Here is a 23,965-nt window from a genome sequence, read left to right as displayed (position 1 = left end):
AGCAGCCTGCTGGTTCTATCAGGAAAAAAAAAAAAAAAAACCCAGGATAGGATTGTCAGCCAGGCGTGGGTGAAGGCAGGCGTGGGTGAAGGCAGGCGTGGTCCGCTTCCCCAGCCCCTGCCGTGTCTGGCAGCAGGAACCGGGTGGGCGCCGTTTCTCAGAGGGCGTTTACAAGCTTCACGTCACGAAGTCTGAAGTTTTCCCTCGAATTATTAAGAAAGGAAAGTTCTTGAGGTTTTTTTTTGAAAGAATCATCACCAAACACGTTCTACATAGACAGTTCATTAAAACAGAAGCCTCACGTGATATTTTTAAGAGCAGAATTATCTTTGGCTATTAATTTGTTCATTGTACCATAAAAGTTCAGCTATTGAATTATAATCACAATTAAATGAGTGTGTTGGTTTGTAACTCTCATGAGCAGTAGTCAAATTAAACCCAATTAGGAAATGGTGATTAATGACCAAAGGCGCAGATTGATCTTCATCCTGTCCAGTGCCGGAGCAGTCCTTCATTAGGGTCTTAAGTTATTTCCATTCAGATCAGTGACAGCCGACGTTCTACACTGGGGCGTCCACCTTGGAGCCTGATTTAATAACTGGCCGTGTCATTTGGAGGCTCCGGGAACCCAGCCTCACGCCAGGCGTTTTCCTGTGAAGCTGTCATCACACCAACACTCCTTGTGGAATTTCTCCACCTCCGTCGCTCCCTGAGGAACCTCGACACTCAGTTTTCTGCAGTGTCTGTGCCTGCTGCCGGCAGGACGAAGACCGAGGCCTGGACGTCGAGGCTGCCCAGGCAACCTGGGGACGCTGGGCATGGAGGAAGAGCCGCCCTCTGAGAACTGTTTCCCAGTGTCATTAGTGACCCAAGTGCAGGACTGTGATGCGACTCCACTAACTTTAACCTAGTCCAGTACGCCCCGGCTGGGATGTCAGTGGTTGCTGGGGACAGAGGCCTTCGGCCTTGGCTTAGCTTCTGTTAGAGGCACCAGGGGACTCTTCCTTCATGAGTTAGGAGCCTAAGGCGTGGGCAGGCATGGGCCGGGAGCACCCTGCTGGCCGCCGCCTTGTTCTCCCTCGCCCGGCTCTCTGCAGTGGACAGCCTCCATGGGAGTCCCCTGTGGGAACCCTGCTTGAGTCACATGGGCCTGGCTTGTCCAGCTGCCTGCAGACAGCGTGTGGCACAGGAAGGAGGCCATCCCCCCACAGGCAGTGGGGCCCAGACGTGTCCACCAGCCAGGGCGAGCCAGCCTTTCCTGAAGTAAAAGTGAGCTGTGTTAGGTGGCGGTCAACGGCAGGCTGGCCGCTCTTGCTTGTCCAGCTGCGAAAACAGATGAATTCACCCAACGTGGCTGGTGAGAGCCAGAGTTCTCAAACCTGTTAGTCTTCCGACCTGTCCCTTCCTTCTCTTTGATTTCACGGCCTCGGTGGGGTTTTAAATTCTGTTTGGTTTTTCCCACCTTCCCAGGTCTGCCTGTGTCTGTAAAGCGTGTGATTATTGGGGTGGCCATGTCACCCCAGGGAACATGGGGCAAGGTCTGGGCATGGGTTCAGTTGCCCCAGCTTGGGGTGGTGCTGTTGGCTCCTGCCAGGGAGGCTGCTGAGTCCCCTGCAGTGCCCCGTGGTCCCCCAACAACAGGGCAGAGCCCCAGCCCACACCCGCAGCGCCCCTCTGCGGATTCTTGCCGTGAGGCGCCTTCCTCAGGCAACCCGGATCCGTTCATTGAGGTAAAGCAGCCCGACCCGTCGGCCGCAGTGGCTCTAGGGCCAGGATTCCTTGAGAATCAGGCCCAGGGATCTGCAGTTGGCTGGCACCCACTTCCCTCCTTCCTCAGGCCGCTTCCCTAAATAGCTGCCCGCCGCGGTGTTAGCGAGCGCCCACGGTGTTGGTGGGCGTTTCTCTGTTTCTCTTTATACACAGACTATTTTCAAGAACGTTTTCTGCTTTCTGCCTCCCCAGCCCCCTCTCGCCCCCTCTCTAGATTTTTTCTTTTTGCAGCAACTTCAAGTAAAGTTCTGGAAAGTGTTCAACTCTTGGAACATTGATAGTTAACGGAAAGTGGAACTGATTCTAAAGTGTCAGCATTTTAAGGCCATCTCGGCACGTCGTGTTTCAGCAGCACATTATGGTTATTTATCACAAATCAAAGGCAGCACATTGCACGGAGACAGATTATTCCTCAAACTAATTATGACAGTCTCACTTCCTGCTGTTTTTACGTTCCTTTTATGTGCACGTGTCCCCTCAGAAATGTGTTTTTCTTTTGTTTAACTCCATGGCACTTTCTTCTGTTAAAATTCAGGGTCAGAGGGTTCTGACTGCCAGTTACGTTCTCCGTCGAGGGAGCTGAATTAGCAGCTCGCCAAACCTCACGCCACCAAACAAAACACCTTAGGAATACAAGTACCACGGCTTCCTTTGATATTTGTTCGGAAGGAAAATTCATTTGTATAATCTATCAAGCATGTAACAATGTGCTTTTGATGGTGAAAATTGTTTTATAAATATTAATAGGTGTTTTTTTCTATCATTTGTATACAGAATAGCCTTTGTTCAACGTGAATTTTTATGTAGAATGGAGGCTTCATTAACGTGCCGTTGAAAATCGTCGTGTCTGAACTGAGTTCAGCCCCTCCCCACTATACATTTACTGTGGTCGTGCGTTGCTTTCCTAAAGAGAAGCCAAGGTTGAGGAGCAAGCCTAGGTCCTTGCTGTGCCGTTGACACTGGCACCAGCCTGCTCTTGCCCGCCACTTCTAGTAGTGCCTTTGGAAATAGCGTGTCCGAGCTGCTCCTCGGGGTTCAGGGATCCTGCTACTCTGGGGCTCCTTTGTTCCACTTTGCGTTTTCATTGTCTCGCAGGGAAAGCACTGTTTGGCCCAGTATCGCCTTCCCTATAACAAATAGGGCACTGGGGAGTTCTGTCCGTCAGTCAGTCGGTGAAGGGGGGACACAGTTGGGAGCATGGTTGCTATGTGGCCGCCGTCGGCCACTTCTGCAGTTGTCTGTTGTGGGAAGGGAGGGTTGGGACAGCGAGATCTGGAAGCAATGCCCTATTAGTGGCACTGCAGCCCAGAGGGATAATTCCCAAAGCCTGACCCCAAGAGCAGCAGCGCTTTTACTGTTGGACATCAGCAAGTTTCGGGTCCATCAAGGCCAGGGAGATGGTCCAATTCTACTGGAGGGTGCATACTGTATTCCTTATGTGGACACAAGCCGGTCGGCCGCCTGGGGACTCTGAGCTCGTAGGGCTTAGGGACTTTCACTGCACTCAGCCTCAAGGGGGCTGTGCTGTCCCTGCTACTTTGTTTCTTGCTTCTGCTACTGTGGCCACCTTGCTGCAGCTGCCTGTTCTCAGCAGCAGCCTCCGTAGCTAAGTGTCAGTGAGCAGAGCTGCTGTGTGTGGAGCAGAACCACCACCTGCCTCACCTGCCTGTCAGCTCTTAAAATGCGAAGACTCCATTCTGTTGTACCACACTCTGCTGCTGTCGCGGAGACAGACCTGGGGCATGTGGGAGGAGGAGTGTGCCCTCTTCTCATAAAGCTGTCTGCAGAAACAGCCTGGCGTAGGTCTGAGGGACGTGCCTGCCACCCTTCACTCAGACCCTCGGATCTTTTTCTCCTACCAACTTTTGACCACCTTGGCCTTGAGCAAAGCTATGATGGGACTTGAGGGTCCTGGCAGGCCCCTATTTTACCCTTATTCTCAGTCAGACATCTTCTCTGTCAGCATGCTGAACTTGCCAGCTGTTAGACTCCTTCCTTTGAGACGACTGTATTCAGAAAAGGGCTCCCGTGTGAAAACACCAGCAGAAACTCATTTCTGTTTACCCCAAACACAAGCTTAGCATTACCAGGGGATGGGAAGGTCCCTGGGTCATCTCTGCTGGGAGGGACAGGGGAGAGTGCTGCAGATGCACCATCAAGATGACGAGCCCCAGCTGAAGCAGGCCCCGTGTCTATGGCCCACAGGTGGCAGCACCCTGAGCCTTGCACACCTGCTCACAGCATGGGGCTTTGCCAGCGGCTGCCACCAGCACCACAGCAGGAGGTTCTGTGTCCCTTGTGTAGTGGAGCTCACCAGCTGCAGGGAGTCTCCTGCCCAGGCTGGCTGGCTGGGCAGCACCAGCGCTGATTCTCACTGGGTGTTGATGTGGTCAGGGTCAGGACAGGCCTGTGGGGAGTGCAGCACTGCACACTGTGCAGTGGGCAGGAAAGTCCTGTAGGTTTGATAGCAAAACCACACACACTGTTTCTCTATAGGACTGTCGATAGGGCAATGCCATGGCCAGCACAACTGGGCAGTGTGTGCTTCCCAACTGACCAGTCCTTCTCCAGCAAGAGAGTTAGATTCCACGTGGTCCTGGCACTGTCTGTATATCTATGGAGCCAGGTCCCACCTGCCAGGGCTTAGTCATCACAGTGTCTGTGTACTTGTGCAGTCGGGTCCCACCTGTCAGGGCTCGGTCATCACAGTGTCTGTGTACCTGTGGAGTCAGGTCCCACCTGCCAGGGCTCGGTCATCACAGTGTCTGTGTACCTGTGCAGTCGGGTCCCACCTGTCAGGGCTCGGTCATCACAGTGTCTGTGTACCTGTGCAGTCGGGTCCCACCTGTCAGGGCTCAGTCATCACAGTGTCTGTGTACCTGTGGAGTCAGGTCCCACCTGCCAGGGCTCGGTCATCACAGTGTCTGTGTACCTGTGCAGTCGGGTCCCACCTGTCAGGGCTCGGTCATCACAGTGTCTGTGTACCTGTGGAGTCAGGTCCCACCTGCCAGGGCTCGGTCATCACAGTGTCTGTGTACCTGTGGAGTCAGGTCCCACCTGCCAGGGCTCGGTCATCACAGTGTCTGTGTACCTGTGCAGTCGGGTCCCACCTGTCAGGGCTCGGTCATCACAGTGTCTGTGTACCTGTGGAGTCAGGTCCCACCTGCCAGGGCTCGGTCATCACAGTGTCTGTGTACCTGTGGAGTCAGGTCCCACCTGCCAGGGCTCGGTCATCACAGTGTCTGTGTACCTGTGCAGTTGGGTCCCACCTGTCAGGGCTCGGTCATCACAGTGTCTGTGTACCTGTGGAGTCAGGTCCCACCTGCCAGGGCTCGGTCATCACAGTGTCTGTGTACCTGTGGAGTCAGGTCCCACCTGCCAGGGCTCGGTCATCACAGTGTCTGTGTACCTGTGCAGTCAGGTCCCACCTGTCAGGGCTCGGTCATCACAGTGTCTGTGTACCTGTGCAGTCGGGTCCCACCTGCCAGGGCTCAGTCATCACAGTGTCTGTGTACCTGTGGAGTCAGGTCCCACCTGCCAGGGCTCGGTCATCACAGTGTCTGTGTACCTGTGCAGTCGGGTCCCACCTGTCAGGGCTCGGTCATCACAGTGTCTGTGTACCTGTGGAGTCAGGTCCCACCTGCCAGGGCTCGGTCATCACAGTGTCTGTGTACCTGTGGAGCCAGTTCCCACCTGCCAGGGCTCGGTCATCACAGTGTCTGTGTACCTGTGGAGCCAGGTCCCACCTGCCAGGGCTCGGTCATCACAGTGTCTGTGTACCTGTGGAGCCGGGTCCCACCTGCCAGGGCTCAGTCATCACAGTGTCTGTGTACCTGTGCAGTCGGGTCCCACCTGTCAGGGCTCAGTCATCACAGTGTCTGTGTACCTGTGGAGCCAGGTCCCACCTGCCAGGGCTCGGTCATCACAGTGTCTGTGTACCTGTGGAGTCAGGTCCCACCTGTCAGGGCTCGGTCATCACAGTGTCTGTGTACCTGTGGAGCCAGGTCCCACATGCAGGACTTGGTCATCACAGTGTCTGTGTACCTGTGGAGCCAGGTCCCACCTGTCAGGGCTCGGTCATCACAGTGTCTGTGTACTTGTGCAGTCGGGTCCCACCTGTCAGGGCTCGGTCATTACAGTGTCTGTGTACCTGTGGAGTCGGGTCCCACCTGTCAGGGCTCGGTCATCACAGTGTCTGTGTACCTGTGGAGCCGGGTCCCACCTGCCAGGGCTCGGTCATCACAGTGTCTGTGTACCTGTGGAGTCGGGTCCCACCTGTCAGGGCTCGGTCATCACAGTGTCTGTGTACCTGTGGAGTCGGGTCCCACCTGCCAGGGCTCGGTCATCACAGTGTCTGTGTACCTGTGGAGTCGGGTCCCACCTGCCAGGGCTCGGTCATCACAGTGTCTGTGTACCTGTGGAGTCGGGTCCCACCTGCCAGGGCTCGGTCATCACAGTGTCTGTGTACCTGTGCAGTCGGGTCCCACCTGCCAGGGCTCGGTCATCACAGTGTCTGTGTACCTGTGGAGCCAGGTCCCACCTGCCAGGGCTCGGTCATCACAGTGTCTGTGTACCTGTGCAGTCAGGTCCCACCTGTCAGGGCTCGGTCATCACAGTGTCTGTGTACCTGTGCAGTCGGGTCCCACCTGTCAGGGCTCGGTCATCACAGTGTCTGTGTACCTGTGCAGTCGGGTCCCACCTGTCAGGGCTCGGTCATCACAGTGTCTGTGTACCTGTGCAGTCGGGTCCCACCTGCCAGGGCTCGGTCATCACAGTGTCTGTGTACCTGTGGAGTCAGGTCCCACCTGCCAGGGCTCGGTCATCACAGTGTCTGTGTACCTGTGCAGTCGGGTCCCACCTGCCAGGGCTCGGTCATCACAGTGTCTGTGTACCTGTGCAGTCGGGTCCCACCTGTCAGGGCTCGGTCATCACAGTGTCTGTGTACCTGTGCAGTCGGGTCCCACCTGCCAGGGCTCGGTCATCACAGTGTCTGTGTACCTGTGGAGTCGGGTCCCACCTGCCAGGGCTCGGTCATCACAGTGTCTGTGTACCTGTGGAGTCGGGTCCCACCTGCCAGGGCTCGGTCATCACAGTGTCTGTGTACCTGTGGAGTCGGGTCCCACCTGCCAGGGCTCGGTCATCACAGTGTCTGTGTACCTGTGGAGTCGGGTCCCACCTGCCAGGGCTCGGTCATCACAGTGTCTGTGTACCTGTGGAGTCGGGTCCCACCTGCCAGGGCTCGGTCATCACAGTGTCTGTGTACCTGTGCAGTCGGGTCCCACCTGCCAGGGCTCGGTCATCACAGTGTCTGTGTACCTGTGGAGCCAGGTCCCACCTGCCAGGGCTCGGTCATCACAGTGTCTGTGTACCTGTGGAGCCGGGTCCCACCTGCCAGGGCTCGGTCATCACAGTGTCTGTGTACCTGTGGAGCCGGGTCCCACCTGCCAGGGCTCGGTCATCACAGTGTCTGTGTACCTGTGCAGTCGGGTCCCACCTGTCAGGGCTCGGTCATCACAGTGTCTGTGTACCTGTGGAGCCAGGTCCCACCTGTCAGGGCTCGGTCATCACAGTGTCTGTGTACCTGTGGAGCCAGGTCCCACCTGTCAGGGCTCGGTCATCACAGTGTCTGTGTACCTGTGGAGCCAGGTCCCACCTGCCAGGGCTCGGTCATCACAGTGTCTGTGTACCTGTGCAGTCAGGTCCCACCTGCCAGGGCTCGGTCATCACAGTGTCTGTGTACCTGTGCAGTCAGGTCCCACCTGCCAGGGCTCGGTCATCACAGTGTCTGTGTACCTGTGGAGCCAGGTCCCACCTGCCAGGGCTCGGTCATCACAGTGTCTGTGTACCTGTGGAGTCAGGTCGCACCTGCCAGGGCTCGGTCATCACAGTGTCTGTGTACCTGTGGAGTCAGGTCCCACCTGCCAGGGCTCGGTCATCACAGTGTCTGTGTACCTGTGGAGTCAGGTCCCACCTGTCAGGACTCGGTCATCACAGTGTCTGTGTACCTGTGGAGCCAGGTCCCACCTGTCAGGGCTCGGTCATCACAGTGTGTGTGTACCTGTGGAGTCAGGTCGCACCTGCCAGGGCTCGGTCATCACAGTGTCTGTGTACCTGTGCAGTCGGGTCCCACCTGCCAGGGCTCGGTCATCACAGTGTCTGTGTACCTGTGCAGTCGGGTCCCACCTGCCAGGGCTCGGTCATCACAGTGTCTGTGTACCTGTGCAGTCGGGTCCCACCTGTCAGGGCTCGGTCATCACAGTGTCTGTGTACCTGTGCAGTCGGGTCCCACCTGCCAGGGCTCGGTCATCACAGTGTCTGTGTACCTGTGCAGTCGGGTCCCACCTGCCAGGGCTCGGTCATCACAGTGTCTGTGTACCTGTGGAGCCGGGTCCCACCTGCCAGGGCTCGGTCATCACAGTGTCTGTGTACCTGTGGAGCCGGGTCCCACCTGCCAGGGCTCGGTCATCACAGTGTCTGTGTACCTGTGGAGTCAGGTCCCACCTGTCAGGGCTCGGTCATCACAGTGTCTGTGTACCTGTGCAGTCGGGTCCCACCTGCCAGGGCTCGGTCATCACAGTGTCTGTGTACCTGTGGAGTCAGGTCCCACCTGCCAGGGCTTGGTCATTACAGTGTCTGTGTACCTGTGGAGCCGGGTCCCACCTGTCAGGGCTGGGTCATCACAGTGTCTGTGTACCTGTGGAGCCAGGTCCCACCTGCCAGGGCTCGGTCATCACAGTGTCTGTGTACCTGTGCTGTCAGGTCCCACCTGCCAGGGCTCGGTCATCACAGTGTCTGTGTACCTGTGGAGTCAGGTCCCACCTGCCAGGGCTTGGTCATTACAGTGTCTGTGTACCTGTGGAGCTGGTTCCCACCTGTCAGGGCTGGGTCATCACAGTGTCTGTGTACCTGTGGAGTCAGGTCCCACCTGCCAGGGCTCAGTCATCACAGTGTCTGTGTACCTGTGGAGTCAGGTCCCACCTGTCAGGGCTCAGTCATCACAGTATCTGTGTACCTGTGCAGTCAGGTCCCACCTGCCAGGGCTCGGTCATCACAGTGTCTGTGTACCTGTGGAGTCAGGTCCCACCTGTCAGGGCTTGGTCATCACAGTGTCTGTGTACCTGTGGAGCCAGGTCCCACCTGTCAGGGCTCAGTCATCACAGTGTCTGTGTACCTGTGGAGTCAGGTCCCACCTGTCAGGGCTCGGTCATCACAGTGTCTGTGTACCTGTGGAGCCAGGTCCCACCTGTCAGGGCTCAGTCATCACAGTGTCTATGTACCTGTGGAGTCAGGTCCCACCTGTCAGGGCTCAGTCATCACAGTGTCTGTGTACCTGTGGAGCTGGGTCCCACCTGTCAGGGCTGGGTCATCACAGTGTCTGTGTACCTGTGGAGTAAGGTCCCACCTGCCAGGGCTCGGTCATTACAGTGTCTGTGTACCTGTGGAGCCAGGTCCCACCTGTCGGGGCTCAGTCATTACAGTGTCTGTGTACCTGTGGAGCCAGGTCCCACCTGCCAGGGCTCGGTCATCACAGTGTCTGTGTACCTGTGGAGTCAGGTCCCACCTGTCAGGGCTCGGTCATCACAGTGTCTGTGTACCTGTGGAGCCAGGTCCCACCTGCCAGGGCTCGGTCATCACAGTGTCTGTGTACCTGTGGAGTCGGGTCCCACCTGCCAGGGCTCGGTCATCACAGTGTCTGTGTACCTGTGCAGTCGGGTCCCACCTGCCAGGGCTCTGTCATCACAGTGTCTGTGTACCTGTGCAGTCGGGTCCCACCTGTCAGGGCTCGGTCATCACAGTGTCTGTGTACCTGTGCAGTCGGGTCCCACCTGCCAGGGCTCGGTCATCACAGTGTCTGTGTACCTGTGCAGTCGGGTCCCACCTGCCAGGGCTCGGTCATCACAGTGTCTGTGTACCTGTGGAGTCAGGTCCCACCTGCCAGGGCTCGGTCATCACAGTGTCTGTGTACCTGTGGAGTCGGGTCCCACCTGCCAGGGCTCGGTCATCACAGTGTCTGTGTACCTGTGGAGTCGGGTCCCACCTGCCAGGGCTCGGTCATCACAGTGTCTGTGTACCTGTGGAGTCGGGTCCCACCTGCCAGGGCTCGGTCATCACAGTGTCTGTGTACCTGTGGAGTCGGGTCCCACCTGCCAGGGCTCGGTCATCACAGTGTCTGTGTACCTGTGCAGTCGGGTCCCACCTGCCAGGGCTCGGTCATCACAGTGTCTGTGTACCTGTGGAGCCAGGTCCCACCTGCCAGGGCTCGGTCATCACAGTGTCTGTGTACCTGTGGAGCCGGGTCCCACCTGCCAGGGCTCGGTCATCACAGTGTCTGTGTACCTGTGGAGCCGGGTCCCACCTGCCAGGGCTCGGTCATCACAGTGTCTGTGTACCTGTGCAGTCGGGTCCCACCTGTCAGGGCTCGGTCATCACAGTGTCTGTGTACCTGTGGAGCCAGGTCCCACCTGTCAGGGCTCGGTCATCACAGTGTCTGTGTACCTGTGGAGCCAGGTCCCACCTGTCAGGGCTCGGTCATCACAGTGTCTGTGTACCTGTGGAGCCAGGTCCCACCTGCCAGGGCTCGGTCATCACAGTGTCTGTGTACCTGTGCAGTCAGGTCCCACCTGCCAGGGCTCGGTCATCACAGTGTCTGTGTACCTGTGCAGTCAGGTCCCACCTGCCAGGGCTCGGTCATCACAGTGTCTGTGTACCTGTGGAGCCAGGTCCCACCTGCCAGGGCTCGGTCATCACAGTGTCTGTGTACCTGTGGAGTCAGGTCGCACCTGCCAGGGCTCGGTCATCACAGTGTCTGTGTACCTGTGGAGTCAGGTCCCACCTGCCAGGGCTCGGTCATCACAGTGTCTGTGTACCTGTGGAGTCAGGTCCCACCTGTCAGGACTCGGTCATCACAGTGTCTGTGTACCTGTGGAGCCAGGTCCCACCTGTCAGGGCTCGGTCATCACAGTGTGTGTGTACCTGTGGAGTCAGGTCGCACCTGCCAGGGCTCGGTCATCACAGTGTCTGTGTACCTGTGCAGTCAGGTCCCACCTGCCAGGGCTCGGTCATCACAGTGTCTGTGTACCTGTGGAGTCAGGTCCCACCTGCCAGGGCTCGGTCATCACAGTGTCTGTGTACCTGTGGAGCCGGGTCCCACCTGCCAGGGCTCGGTCATCACAGTGTCTGTGTACCTGTGGAGCCGGGTCCCACCTGCCAGGGCTCGGTCATCACAGTGTCTGTGTACCTGTGGAGCCGGGTCCCACCTGCCAGGGCTCGGTCATCACAGTGTCTGTGTACCTGTGGAGCCCGGTCCCACCTGCCAGGGCTCGGTCATCACAGTGTCTGTGTACCTGTGGAGCCGGGTCCCACCTGCCAGGGCTCGGTCATCACAGTGTCTGTGTACCTGTGGAGCCGGGTCCCACCTGCCAGGGCTCGGTCATCACAGTGTCTGTGTACCTGTGGAGTCGGGTCCCACCTGCCAGGGCTCGGTCATCACAGTGTCTGTGTACCTGTGCAGTCAGGTCCCACCTGCCAGGGCTCGGTCATCACAGTGTCTGTGTACCTGTGCAGTCAGGTCCCACCTGTCAGGGCTCGGTCATCACAGTGTCTGTGTACCTGTGCAGTCGGGTCCCACCTGTCAGGGCTCGGTCATCACAGTGTCTGTGTACCTGTGCAGTCGGGTCCCACCTGCCAGGGCTCGGTCATCACAGTGTCTGTGTACCTGTGCAGTCGGGTCCCACCTGCCAGGGCTCGGTCATCACAGTGTCTGTGTACCTGTGGAGTCGGGTCCCACCTGCCAGGGCTCGGTCATCACAGTGTCTGTGTACCTGTGGAGTCGGGTCCCACCTGCCAGGGCTCGGTCATCACAGTGTCTGTGTACCTGTGCAGTCGGGTCCCACCTGCCAGGGCTCGGTCATCACAGTGTCTGTGTACCTGTGCAGTCGGGTCCCACCTGTCAGGGCTCGGTCATCACAGTGTCTGTGTACCTGTGGAGTCAGGTCCCACCTGCCAGGGCTCGGTCATCACAGTGTCTGTGTACCTGTGCAGTCGGGTCCCACCTGCCAGGGCTCGGTCATCACAGTGTCTGTGTACCTGTGGAGTCGGGTCCCACCTGCCAGGGCTCGGTCATCACAGTGTCTGTGTACCTGTGGAGTCGGGTCCCACCTGCCAGGGCTCGGTCATCACAGTGTCTGTGTACCTGTGGAGTCGGGTCCCACCTGCCAGGGCTCGGTCATCACAGTGTCTGTGTACCTGTGCAGTCGGGTCCCACCTGCCAGGGCTCGGTCATCACAGTGTCTGTGTACCTGTGGAGCCAGGTCCCACCTGCCAGGGCTCGGTCATCACAGTGTCTGTGTACCTGTGGAGCCGGGTCCCACCTGCCAGGGCTCGGTCATCACAGTGTCTGTGTACCTGTGGAGCCGGGTCCCACCTGCCAGGGCTCGGTCATCACAGTGTCTGTGTACCTGTGCAGTCGGGTCCCACCTGTCAGGGCTCGGTCATCACAGTGTCTGTGTACCTGTGGAGCCAGGTCCCACCTGTCAGGGCTCGGTCATCACAGTGTCTGTGTACCTGTGGAGCCAGGTCCCACCTGCCAGGGCTCGGTCATCACAGTGTCTGTGTACCTGTGGAGTCAGGTCCCACCTGTCAGGGCTCGGTCATCACAGTGTCTGTGTACCTGTGGAGCCAGGTCCCACATGCAGGACTTGGTCATCACAGTGTCTGTGTACCTGTGGAGTCAGGTCCCACCTGTCAGGGCTCGGTCATCACAGTGTCTGTGTACCTGTGGAGCCAGGTCCCACCTGTCAGGGCTCGGTCATCACAGTGTCTGTGTACCTGTGGAGCCAGGTCCCACCTGTCAGGGCTCGGCCATCACAGTGTCTGTGTACCTGTGGAGTCAGGTCCCACCTGTCAGGGCTCGGTCATCACAGTTTCTGTGTACCTGTGGAGCCAGGTCCCACCTGCCAGGGCTCGGTCATCACAGTGTCTGTGTACCTGTGCAGTCAGGTCCCACCTGCCAGGGCTCGGTCATCACAGTGTCTGTGTACCTGTGGAGCCAGGTCCCACCTGCCAGGGCTCGGTCATCACAGTGTCTGTGTACCTGTGGAGTCAGGTCGCACCTGCCAGGGCTCGGTCATCACAGTGTCTGTGTACCTGTGGAGTCAGGTCCCACCTGCCAGGGCTCGGTCATCACAGTGTCTGTGTACCTGTGGAGTCAGGTCCCACCTGTCAGGACTTGGTCATCACAGTGTCTGTGTACCTGTGGAGCCAGGTCCCACCTGTCAGGGCTCGGTCATCACAGTGTGTGTGTACCTGTGGAGTCAGGTCGCACCTGCCAGGGCTCGGTCATCACAGTGTCTGTGTACCTGTGCAGTCAGGTCCCACCTGCCAGGGCTCGGTCATCACAGTGTCTGTGTACCTGTGGAGTCAGGTCCCACCTGCCACGGCTCGGTCATCACAGTGTCTGTGTACCTGTGGAGTCAGGTCCCACCTGCCAGGGCTCGGTCATCACAGTGTCTGTGTACCTGTGGAGTCAGGTCCCACCTGTCAGGGCTCGGTCATCACAGTGTCTGTGTACCTGTGCAGTCGGGTCCCACCTGCCAGGGCTCGGTCATCACAGTGTCTGTGTACCTGTGGAGTCAGGTCCCACCTGCCAGGGCTTGGTCATTACAGTGTCTGTGTACCTGTGGAGCCGGGTCCCACCTGTCAGGGCTGGGTCATCACAGTGTCTGTGTACCTGTGGAGCCAGGTCCCACCTGCCAGGGCTCGGTCATCACAGTGTCTGTGTACCTGTGCAGTCAGGTCCCACCTGCCAGGGCTCGGTCATCACAGTGTCTGTGTACCTGTGGAGCCAGGTCCCACCTGCCAGGGCTCGGTCATCACAGTGTCTGTGTACCTGTGCAGTCGGGTCCCACCTGCCAGGGCTCGGTCATCACAGTGTCTGTGTACCTGTGCAGTCGGGTCCCACCTGCCAGGGCTCGGTCATCACAGTGTCTGTGTACCTGTGCAGTCGGGTCCCACCTGCCAGGGCTCGGTCATCACAGTGTCTGTGTACCTGTGCAGTCGGGTCCCACCTGCCAGGGCTCGGTCATCACAGTGTCTGTGTACCTGTGCAGTCGGGTCCCACCTGCCAGGGCTCGGTCATCACAGTGTCTGTGTACCTGTGGAGTCGGGTCCCACCTGCCAGGGCTCGGTCATCACAGTGTCTGTGTACCTGTGGAGTCGGGTCTCACCTGCCAGGGCTCGGTCATCACAGTGTCTGTGTACCTGTGGAGTCGGGTCCCACCTGCCAGGGCTCGGTCATCACAGTGTCTGTGTACCTGTGCAGTCGGGTCCCACCTGCCAGGGCTCGGTCATCACAGTGTCTGTGTACCTGTGGAGTCGGGTCCCACCTGCCAGGGCTCGGTCATCACAGTGTCTGTGTACCTGTGGAGCCGGGTCCCACCTGCCAGGGCTCGGTCATCACAGTGTCTGTGTACCTGTGGAGCCGGGTCCCACCTGCCAGGGCTCGGTCATCACAGTGTCTGTGTACCTGTGCAGTCGGGTCCCACCTGCCAGGGCTCGGTCATCACAGTGTCTGTGTACCTGTGGAGCCAGGTCCCACCTGTCAGGGCTCGGTCATCACAGTGTCTGTGTACCTGTGGAGCCAGGTCCCACCTGCCAGGGCTCGGTCATCACAGTGTCTGTGTACCTGTGGAGTCAGGTCCCACCTGTCAGGGCTCGGTCATCACAGTGTCTGTGTACCTGTGGAGCCAGGTCCCACATGCAGGACTTGGTCATCACAGTGTCTGTGTACCTGTGGAGTCAGGTCCCACCTGTCAGGGCTCGGTCATCACAGTGTCTGTGTACCTGTGGAGTCAGGTCCCACCTGTCAGGACTTGGTCATCACAGTGTCTGTGTACCTGTGGAGCCAGGTCCCACCTGTCAGGGCTCGGTCATCACAGTGTGTGTGTACCTGTGGAGTCAGGTCGCACCTGCCAGGGCTCGGTCATCACAGTGTCTGTGTACCTGTGCAGTCAGGTCCCACCTGCCAGGGCTCGGTCATCACAGTGTCTGTGTACCTGTGGAGTCAGGTCCCACCTGCCACGGCTCGGTCATCACAGTGTCTGTGTACCTGTGGAGTCAGGTCCCACCTGCCAGGGCTCGGTCATCACAGTGTCTGTGTACCTGTGGAGTCAGGTCCCACCTGTCAGGGCTCGGTCATCACAGTGTCTGTGTACCTGTGCAGTCGGGTCCCACCTGCCAGGGCTCGGTCATCACAGTGTCTGTGTACCTGTGGAGTCAGGTCCCACCTGCCAGGGCTTGGTCATTACAGTGTCTGTGTACCTGTGGAGCCGGGTCCCACCTGTCAGGGCTGGGTCATCACAGTGTCTGTGTACCTGTGGAGCCAGGTCCCACCTGCCAGGGCTCGGTCATCACAGTGTCTGTGTACCTGTGCAGTCAGGTCCCACCTGCCAGGGCTCGGTCATCACAGTGTCTGTGTACCTGTGGAGTCAGGTCCCACCTGCCAGGGCTTGGTCATTACAGTGTCTGTGTACCTGTGGAGCTGGTTCCCACCTGTCAGGGCTGGGTCATCACAGTGTCTGTGTACCTGTGGAGTCAGGTCCCACCTGCCAGGGCTCAGTCATCACAGTGTCTGTGTACCTGTGGAGTCAGGTCCCACCTGTCAGGGCTCAGTCATCACAGTATCTGTGTACCTGTGCAGTCAGGTCCCACCTGCCAGGGCTCGGTCATCACAGTGTCTGTGTACCTGTGGAGTCAGGTCCCACCTGTCAGGGCTTGGTCATCACAGTGTCTGTGTACCTGTGGAGCCAGGTCCCACCTGTCAGGGCTCAGTCATCACAGTGTCTGTGTACCTGTGGAGTCAGGTCCCACCTGTCAGGGCTCGGTCATCACAGTGTCTGTGTACCTGTGGAGCCAGGTCCCACCTGTCAGGGCTCAGTCATCACAGTGTCTATGTACCTGTGGAGTCAGGTCCCACCTGTCAGGGCTCAGTCATCACAGTGTCTGTGTACCTGTGGAGCTGGGTCCCACCTGTCAGGGCTGGGTCATCACAGTGTCTGTGTACCTGTGGAGTAAGGTCCCACCTGCCAGGGCTCGGTCATTACAGTGTCTGTGTACCTGTGGAGCCAGGTCCCACCTGTCGGGGCTCAGTCATTACAGTGTCTGTGTACCTGTGGAGCCAGGTCCCACCTGCCAGGGCTCGGTCATCACAGTGTCTGTGTACCTGTGGAGTCAGGTCCCACCTGTCAGGGCTTGGTCATCACAGTGTCTGTGTACCTGTGGAGCCAGGTCCCACCCGCCAGGGCTCGGTCATTACAGTGTCTGTGTACCTGTGCAGTCGGGTCCCACCTGCCAGGGCTCGGTCATTACAGTGTCTGTGTACCTGTGCAGTCGGGTCCCACCTGCCGGGGCTCAGTCATTACAGTGTCTTTTTCCCTGTAGAGTCAAGTCCTACCTGCCAGGGCTCAGTTCCCTAGGACTCTCCTCCCCTTACTTGAAATTCCAATCACAAGTCTAATCTCTTCTACTCTGACCCACCTGCTATGGATCGGGGATTCCTGAGACCCCTGATAAGTTCACAGGACCTGGGTTGTGGGGTGTGAGGAGCCTCCCGGCCATCTCAGCACCCTGTGCCCTGTGACCAGGAAGCTGTTCGTACCCCTTCCTGGGATCTTACAAAGGCTCCCCCCATAGTGGTGGTCCATATCCTCTCTCCTCCTGCTCTGTGTCCTTTCTAACTCTAACCCTGACCTCAGCCCCATCCAGAGGGATTCAGGACTCCTGTCACAGGGTTGCAGACCAGATATTAGCATGGAAGCTTCCCCTAGTCCTTCGACTCTTCAGAAAAAGTACACAGTTTTAGGGTCTCTATCATAAATTAGGGATGAAAAACAAATTACATTTTTAAGTTACAAACCACAGTTTCAGAGACAAAAAATACTATGCCCATGTACCAATGCATGGCTGAGAATGCCCCTGGACCTCCAACCGTAATGTGCCCCAATCGAAGATTGATTTTCTTTTAATCCCCCTTCGTCTCCCAGGTCCCCCCTTGGATATGCATGTCCCCACCCAGTTTTATGCAATTTGATTTCCTCTTCAGGGAGGCAGCAGCTGGCCAGGCCCTGGTGGTTGCTCGCCATGCAACCCCTCCGGTGAACACCAAGAGCGAGTCCACTTCTGTGCTGGTGCACCCCCTGACCCCCCGCTGCAGGACAGTGGCCTGTGCCGCCTGGCTTTGTGGGCAGTGTGAGCAGCCTGCCTTCCGAGCTTTGCATGCATATCCATTAATTATCCTCTCTCCCAAGCTGGCTGCAGTTGTCGTCTTTGTAAGGGACAGAGATTAGCTTGGAACTGTTTTGATTTACTGGCTTATTGATCTTGACCAAGAATTCTTTTATTTGAAACTCTTCACTTGGAAAGTCAATTTGATAGCCTTTGCCCATTCGTTTTGAAGGTGTCAGTTACAAGTAGTCTTGCCAGTGAGTAATGGAGTGGCTGAAATTACTAATAAATTAATTAGAATGTATTTATAAACCCCGTGGAAAGGCAAGAATGAGGTTGCTTTTCTATTGATTATTCTACCGGTCATTAACTGCTGAGAAAATGCCATTGTAGCAAGTGGAGACTTTGGCCACTTCCATTGGTAATTGTAGGATTCTGTCATTATGATTTCAGTGTTCTGGAAGGTAATTACTCATTCCCTGCAAGTGCCCAGTGTGGGCGGGGTGGTGGGCAGTCTGTGGCCAGATGAGGGACGCAAGTGGATGCCAGCTTCCGCGGGGTCCTCTCCTGACAGTCAGTGCTCACCTAAGGGAGTCGTGGTCCAGGTTTGGCTTGTCAGGTGTTCATAGAGGTCAGCACGTAGCTCTGCATGGATCTGCACCACAGTGTGTGGATTCCCGGTAGAGAGAGCTTTGGGACGCCCCCTCCCTTGGGTCTGACCCCAGGATCCCCGAATGCAGGGCACTTTCCTCAGAGGCCTGCAGTGGCAGCCTCTGTGTTTTAGTGGTCTGGGTGACTGTTTCTCCTTCAAGGGTTGGTGCCCTCAGCTGTGCCAGGGCAGGGACACTGTGCATTCTCACTCAAATCTGCCTGCCCGTCAGGGTCAGAGCTAAGTAGAAGGGTTAAGGTGGCAGGATCTCACTACACCTCTGTACCCAGGGAAGGTGGCCCTGTACCTCCATGCAGAAGTCTCTGTGGATCAAGGACAGTGCTTGGGACCCGTCCCCGTGGTGAAGTGAGTTCTGCTGTGTCTCGAGCACCCGGACCAAGGTGTGGAGATTCTGCAGCAGAAGGCTGTCTGGCCTGGCTTGGGGACAGACTGTCTGTCTTGTGGTATAGGTCAAGGCACAGGAATCAGGGTGGCCCTGCTTTTAGCAGACCTTGGAGCTGTGAACCAGGACGAGGGTCATTGCTTCCATTCTTTCACATAAGAAAACCGAGCCCCAGAGAGGAACTGGGTGACGCTCGTCAAGGTTAGGGCTAGTGGTCTGGACTGGAGGTTTCTGAAAGAGTGGCTTTTCTATACTCTCAAGAACAAGAAAAAGCTCATCAGGAAAGTGTGTTTATTGGTCCACATTATGTGGGTGTCCCAACACGTCATGCTCTACACACTGTGAACAAAGACATCACATATCTATTCAACAAATCTAATACAGAGAAAGTTGAGAGGTACCAGTCTGATGAAAAATTATGTATTCTGCCCCAGTGTTCTTTCCAGTAAAGGAAGATACGGATAAAAATTGCACCTTGCGAGGCCAAAAGGACCAGGGAGGACAGGATAGTTACGTGGCTTCTAACCTTTCCCCCTCTGGAATCAAAAGTGATACTTAGCTGTCAAGTGCTAAGGACGAGAAACCCCACAGACAGAGGGAGCCCAGCTGTGTGGGCCGAGCAGGCCCGTGGCCTGTCACCCGTGGCCTGTCACCCGTGGCCTATCACCTGTGGCCTGTCACCCGTGGCCTGTCACCTGTGGCCTGTCACCCGTGGCCTGTCGGGGCGGTGGCGGCTCCTGTGGGTGTTGCAGTGACAGGGACCCGTGGGTTGAACCCGCCTTCTGGAACTCAAGCCCCTACAGAACAGAGACAGTGCCCCAGTAGTCCCTGGCCCCAGAGTTTCAGGTCCGAAGCCACAGCAGCCTCCCCTGCCTGTGACTGAGGGTCACCTCCCTGCCAGCCCGAGGGGATGACCCACAGAGCCGCAGTGGATGCTCAGCTGTGCTCCTTTTCTCCTCGTTCAGTTGTCTGCTTTGATGCCAAGATAAACTTTGACGACAACGCTGAGTTCCGCCAGAAGGACATATTTGCCCTGGACGACAAGTCGGAGAACGAGCCCATCGAGAACGAAGCTGCCCGGTACGACCTCAAGTACATCGGGCTGGACGGGAACATCGCCTGCTTCGGTGAGAGTCCCCGGGCCATCAGGGTGTTGCTGGATTTTTCTAGAATGGAGCAGCCCCAGGGTTCCCGGGTGTTGGTTGCCAGGAGCAGGTGCAGGCAGGGGTCTTAGGAGACCATCCAGAGTCAGTTCTCAGAGTCCACTCCAAGGGCCGTGGGTACAGCCAGGTGGAGCACTCACTAGTCATGAGAGAGGTCCTGGGCTTGACCCCAGATCCGACCCCAGAGAAAGTTCTCTCTGGTCAGCCCCCACTGGTCTAGAGCAGGGCTTCTCCACCCTGGCCCTCCTGAGGTGTGGGCTAATTCTGAGCTGGAGGGGCGGCCACGGTGCTGTGGTCAGCCATGTTCCTGCGTACAGATCCCACGGTGAAAGGCACAACCCCGAGCTGGTGTCCAAACCTCCCTGGTGGAGAATCATTTCGCTTGGTGAACTGGTGAAACACCCTTTGCCCTAGGACTCTGTGCCAGTGTGCAGGACTATTAAGGAAATTTGGGTTCAAACAAAAATTGCTGTTTCAGAGGAGGAAGCAGACCCTCCCTGATTCTATGGTAGCTGAATGACAAAACACTTATTCACTTTGCCAGCCTGTTAATAGAACCACCAATTCCTCCTCTTTGTCCATGTGTGTAAGTGGCTCATTCAGCGGAGGTAAGGACGGGTCGGTAAAGGCATAAAGAATCCTGTTATTCTGCACAAGGTTACAGCGCAGAGATGTATATACTCCCAACTTAATTGCACAAGATCCTGTTTCTAGTAGAAACAATTCATGGCTCTGGAAACTGAGGTCTTTATCTTAATGGAATTAAAATAAAAAAGATTTGTTGTGCATTAAACCAACAGCATCATTGTATTCAGAACTGAAGAGACCTCATCCCGTAGTTTGTTGTTCAGTACAGTAGAAAATGACACCCTGTCCCCAGTGGTCCCAAAGCTCTGGCTCTGCACTGGAGCAGTGCATGTAAACGTGGCAGACCACGCACAGCGTCTGATCCTGATGATCTCATGTGCTCCCTGTGTTGTCGGCACTTGGAGCAGGGAAGAGAGCAGTGTGTTGAGAGCAAACTAGACACAGATCTTTGCAGCCTCTGGGAAGTGTGCATGAATGGACCAAGGAGCTGCCTCCCGAGCTCCCATTCACACGTTTTAAATTGCTCCAAGATCCGGTGTAACCCGTTTTATCTTAGTTGCCCAAAGACTTAATTCAATTAGTCACAGTCTTAGGCTTGTCAGGGGAATTCAAGGGTCCCAAAAAGGGAAGGGCTGTCACCGTTTCTGCTGTTTGGAGGTCCTCCCTGCCTCCCTCCCTTGCTTTTTCTCCTTTTTTCCTTCTAACCTGAGAAAAGCAATTCCACATAATTAAGCTAAGAAATGCAATCGATCCGTAATACGTAGCTCTGGAAATAAGAACTTCAATGTTACAACCCTTTACTTGGTTGCTTCAGAAAGACTGCTAAACAGTTGCCGAATCTGGGCTCTAGCTATTTTAATAAGTGGTGAGCATTTCTGCAGTAATTCACAGAGGAGCCAGGTGGAACGTTGTCGTGGGTCTGCCGTTTGGGACCTGGTGGCTGCCTCCAAGGGATGCCCCCTGTGACCAGCATGTTCTCCCAGGCACACAGTGGAAGGGGCTCTGCTCCTCTCTTGGGCCTCTCGGGCTCCTGGCCCCCTGCTCACCCTGTGTCCACGCTCACTTGGCCTGAACTTGGCCTGCAGACCTTGCTCCTCACCGGCTCCTCCTTCCTTCCTGCTTTCTGCGTCTCCACAAGTGCTCCCCATTCCCAGTTGGAAATCACTTCCCGACTTCACCATGAGCGTGCATGCACGTCTGGGGTGGAGTAGACTCCTGCTGGGGCAGGTGTGGGCGGGAGTGGCAGGCTGCGGTACTGGGAGGTGCAACCCCAGGCCTTGCACACTGCTGAGTGCCTCCTGTCTCCTTTGCATCTCACAGTGAACGGCGCGGGACTCGCCATGGCGACCTGTGACATCATTTTCCTCAACGGCGGGAAGCCAGCCAACTTCCTGGATCTTGGTGGTGGGGTGAAGGAAGCTCAAGTCTATCAAGCTTTCAAATTGCTCACGTCGGACCCCAAGGTAATGCCTGTCTCTGTGGCGACTGCACATGCTCCGCTGACTCACCCAGCAGAGCCGCCTGCTTCCAACTGCTGAGCAATCCACAGTGGGTTTTGTGGCAGGCGGGAGCCCCGCCTCTGCCACTGTCACACACATAGATTTAACTCTCCTCGTGGGTGAGAGGCTTGCACGCAGCCCCCAGGATCTCATTTTGGAGGCTGTACTCACAAAGGCTGGGGAGGCGGATGGCCATAAATAAGATGCAGCAAGTCACAGAACCCCGAGAGGTGATTCACGCTACAGCCACTCGTCCTGTGCTCACCTGGCTTGGAAGGGTCCAGCCACATGCTCCTTCCCTGAAGGTGCCACCATAGCACTGGAAAACTGTACCACTGTGGGGCAAGTGTCCCCCTGGGTACCTAAAGGGCCTGATGGCCTCGCCTGCTGGGTGCCGTCTGGTTTCCGTCTCTGACCTCACAGTTTGTAGCACAGGCACTAAGCCCAGCCTGGCCGCAGGCGGTTTCCTGGTCCGGAGCTGCCTCCTGTGTGTCTCTTCTTACCTCGAATCGCAGCAGCTGACCCGTGGTAGGTGACTGGACACCTTCACAGATGTCCAGTTGTCCTAGCAACTGTGTTCAGTACCAGTTTGCTTCTCTCCAGCCACTCAGCAGGGTGAAGGGGGTGCTCAGACATACAAAGACAATTTTTTGAGTGTCCCATATGTGGTGTCCATTTAATCCTCTTAATGGGACAGTAGGTCAATATATGCCACAGCCCTTGGACATTAAATCTGAGTCGGCGTCTCAATATTGTTAGGGTGTCTAGCAAATTGTTACTGAATTGTCTGATCTATACCCAGAAAATCATGAACACAAACAATACCAGAGTCAGGTTTCTATAGGAAATGCAGCCTGAAGTTAAGGCGGACGCTTCCCGTCCATGAGCAGCCCGTTTGGGTTCCCGTGCCGGCGTGTTTCTCTCGTGATCTTGGCAGTGCTGGCTGTGTGAGTATGGCTCACCTCTGTTTTCTTCTTCTGAGTGACAGAGTCGGGGTAAGGTACCCTGAGTTGCTCCCTTCCTTCTCCATTGCAGTCCAAGGTCGCCCACCTTGAGCAGGGTGTTGGCCGAGGAAGACCTTTCTGTTGAGCTACCACTGCCCGTGGGCCAGGGGGACATGACCAGCCGCCCCCCATCCTTCTTCCTGCTGCTCTCTGAGGGAAGAATCATTTTCTCCCAGAGATTCCCACACCAGTTTAATCTGTAGAAACCGTGGACCTGACACACAGCTCTCCTGCTGCTTGAGCCACAGGGCCCAGAGGACGGATGGCTGTAATAAATACTGGACGTTTAGCGTCCACTGAACCTCAGTGCTGAGGATACAGCGCCATCGGGGACGAAGTCTGCCAGGACAGGCAGAGGGTTTTCTTTGAAATATCTCTTCTGGGCGGCCGATCTGGAATCTTAATTTTGTAAAAATACAGGGCGGAGGGGGATGAAAAGTCAGCTGCCGAGCGGTTTTGCCGTTGCTGTTGTGGAAACGTCTCTTTAGGAGTGCTGACTTTACCTTGTGGAACATTCCCGAGCACTTCGACCCTTTGCACGCTGGCTGTCGGCTCGGGTGGGTAAAGGTACGTGGGGGCGATCTCGCTCTCCTTGTGCTAAATCAGGAAGATGGATGCATAGCTCTTCTCGTGGTGCACTTTCCAAGCCCGTTAAAAAGCATGGCGCTGCGGTGGGTATTTTAATCCTGGCGTCGTTTCTGCGATTCGGAGGAGTTGGAAACAGCACAGAGGAGTTGATTCTGCAGGGAGGCTGAAGGAGCTCTGGCAGTAATTACATCAGGTGGAACCCTGTGCACCTGCCCAGAAGCAGAGGTTCCCAGGAGCCAGAGCTAATTGTCTCCGCAGTATCGATCCCTGGTAGGTGCATATCCTGCTTCGTCAGGTGCATATCCTGAAACTCAGCAGCACAGAAGGCCTGTTAGGGGTAAACTTAGATGAACTGATACTAACAGCTACTCGTTGTCACATGTAAACATGATCCTATTGATCAAGTCGAGCACAGATCATTCCGGAAACATATTGGACACGTTTCCACTGATGGTGTCAGCCACGGAGCTGCTGCCTTCCCCTCGCTGGTGGGTGAGCCCGAATGTGGCGGGTTTTCTCCTGGACCCAACACAGCATCTTCACCGGCACACCGCTGGTTGGTTTGTAGCATGTGAAACAGGGTCCGTCTGCCTCACCATCCACACCAAGGCAGCTCACTCCCCAGACTGCGTCCTGCTCAGGGGCATCGTGAACACTCCACGGTCACTTGTCTTCAAGCTGGGCTGGCCAGAGCCTCAGGGAGTTGACTCTGCTGGTGGCAGGGTTGACCCAGTCTCGTCTTCCTTTCCATCTCCAAGCCCTAAGCTCCTGCACTCCTGGACTCCCAGGCAGGGACGAGGGTGTGGAATGGAATCACAGGTGGGGTTTTGAGCGCGGTTTTCTGGGGAAATACCAGGGTGAACACCATCCATGACTTTTGTGTCTGCCCGCCGCGTGTACGCTTGTTGTGACTCCTGCTTCTGTTTCCAGGGGTGTAGGGATGAGCACAGGGTGTGGGGGCTGTGAGCACCACTGTGGAGACCAAGGGCAGAGGACGGGTGGCCCGTCTCGCACGGACCCCCATCCGCGGCCGAGGCTGAGTAATGGCTGCCTCGGGGCTTTGTTCTGAGACACAGTGGCAA

At 56.7% G+C, this 23,965-nt stretch overlaps 1 protein-coding gene across 1 annotated transcript in view; it reads left to right on the top strand.

Moving 5' to 3' along the window:
- The window catches only part of Suclg2 (succinate-CoA ligase GDP-forming subunit beta), a 199,433-nt gene that overhangs the window by 112,851 nt on the left and 62,617 nt on the right, over nucleotides 1–23,965 (top strand). The window contains exons 8-9 of the mRNA XM_027931831.2: nucleotides 19,007–19,168; nucleotides 21,113–21,255. Coding sequence (XP_027787632.2) covers nucleotides 19,007–19,168; nucleotides 21,113–21,255 — 305 coding nt within the window. The remainder of the gene's footprint in view (nucleotides 1–19,006; nucleotides 19,169–21,112; nucleotides 21,256–23,965) is intronic.

The sequence above is a fragment of the Marmota flaviventris genome, chromosome 20 (assembly GCF_047511675.1).
Source record: "Marmota flaviventris isolate mMarFla1 chromosome 20, mMarFla1.hap1, whole genome shotgun sequence".
In the NCBI taxonomy this organism is placed as follows: Eukaryota; Metazoa; Chordata; class Mammalia; order Rodentia; family Sciuridae; genus Marmota; species Marmota flaviventris.
The sequence above is the reverse complement of the archived record's forward strand: the minus strand, read 5'-3'. Positions and strand labels throughout refer to the sequence as shown.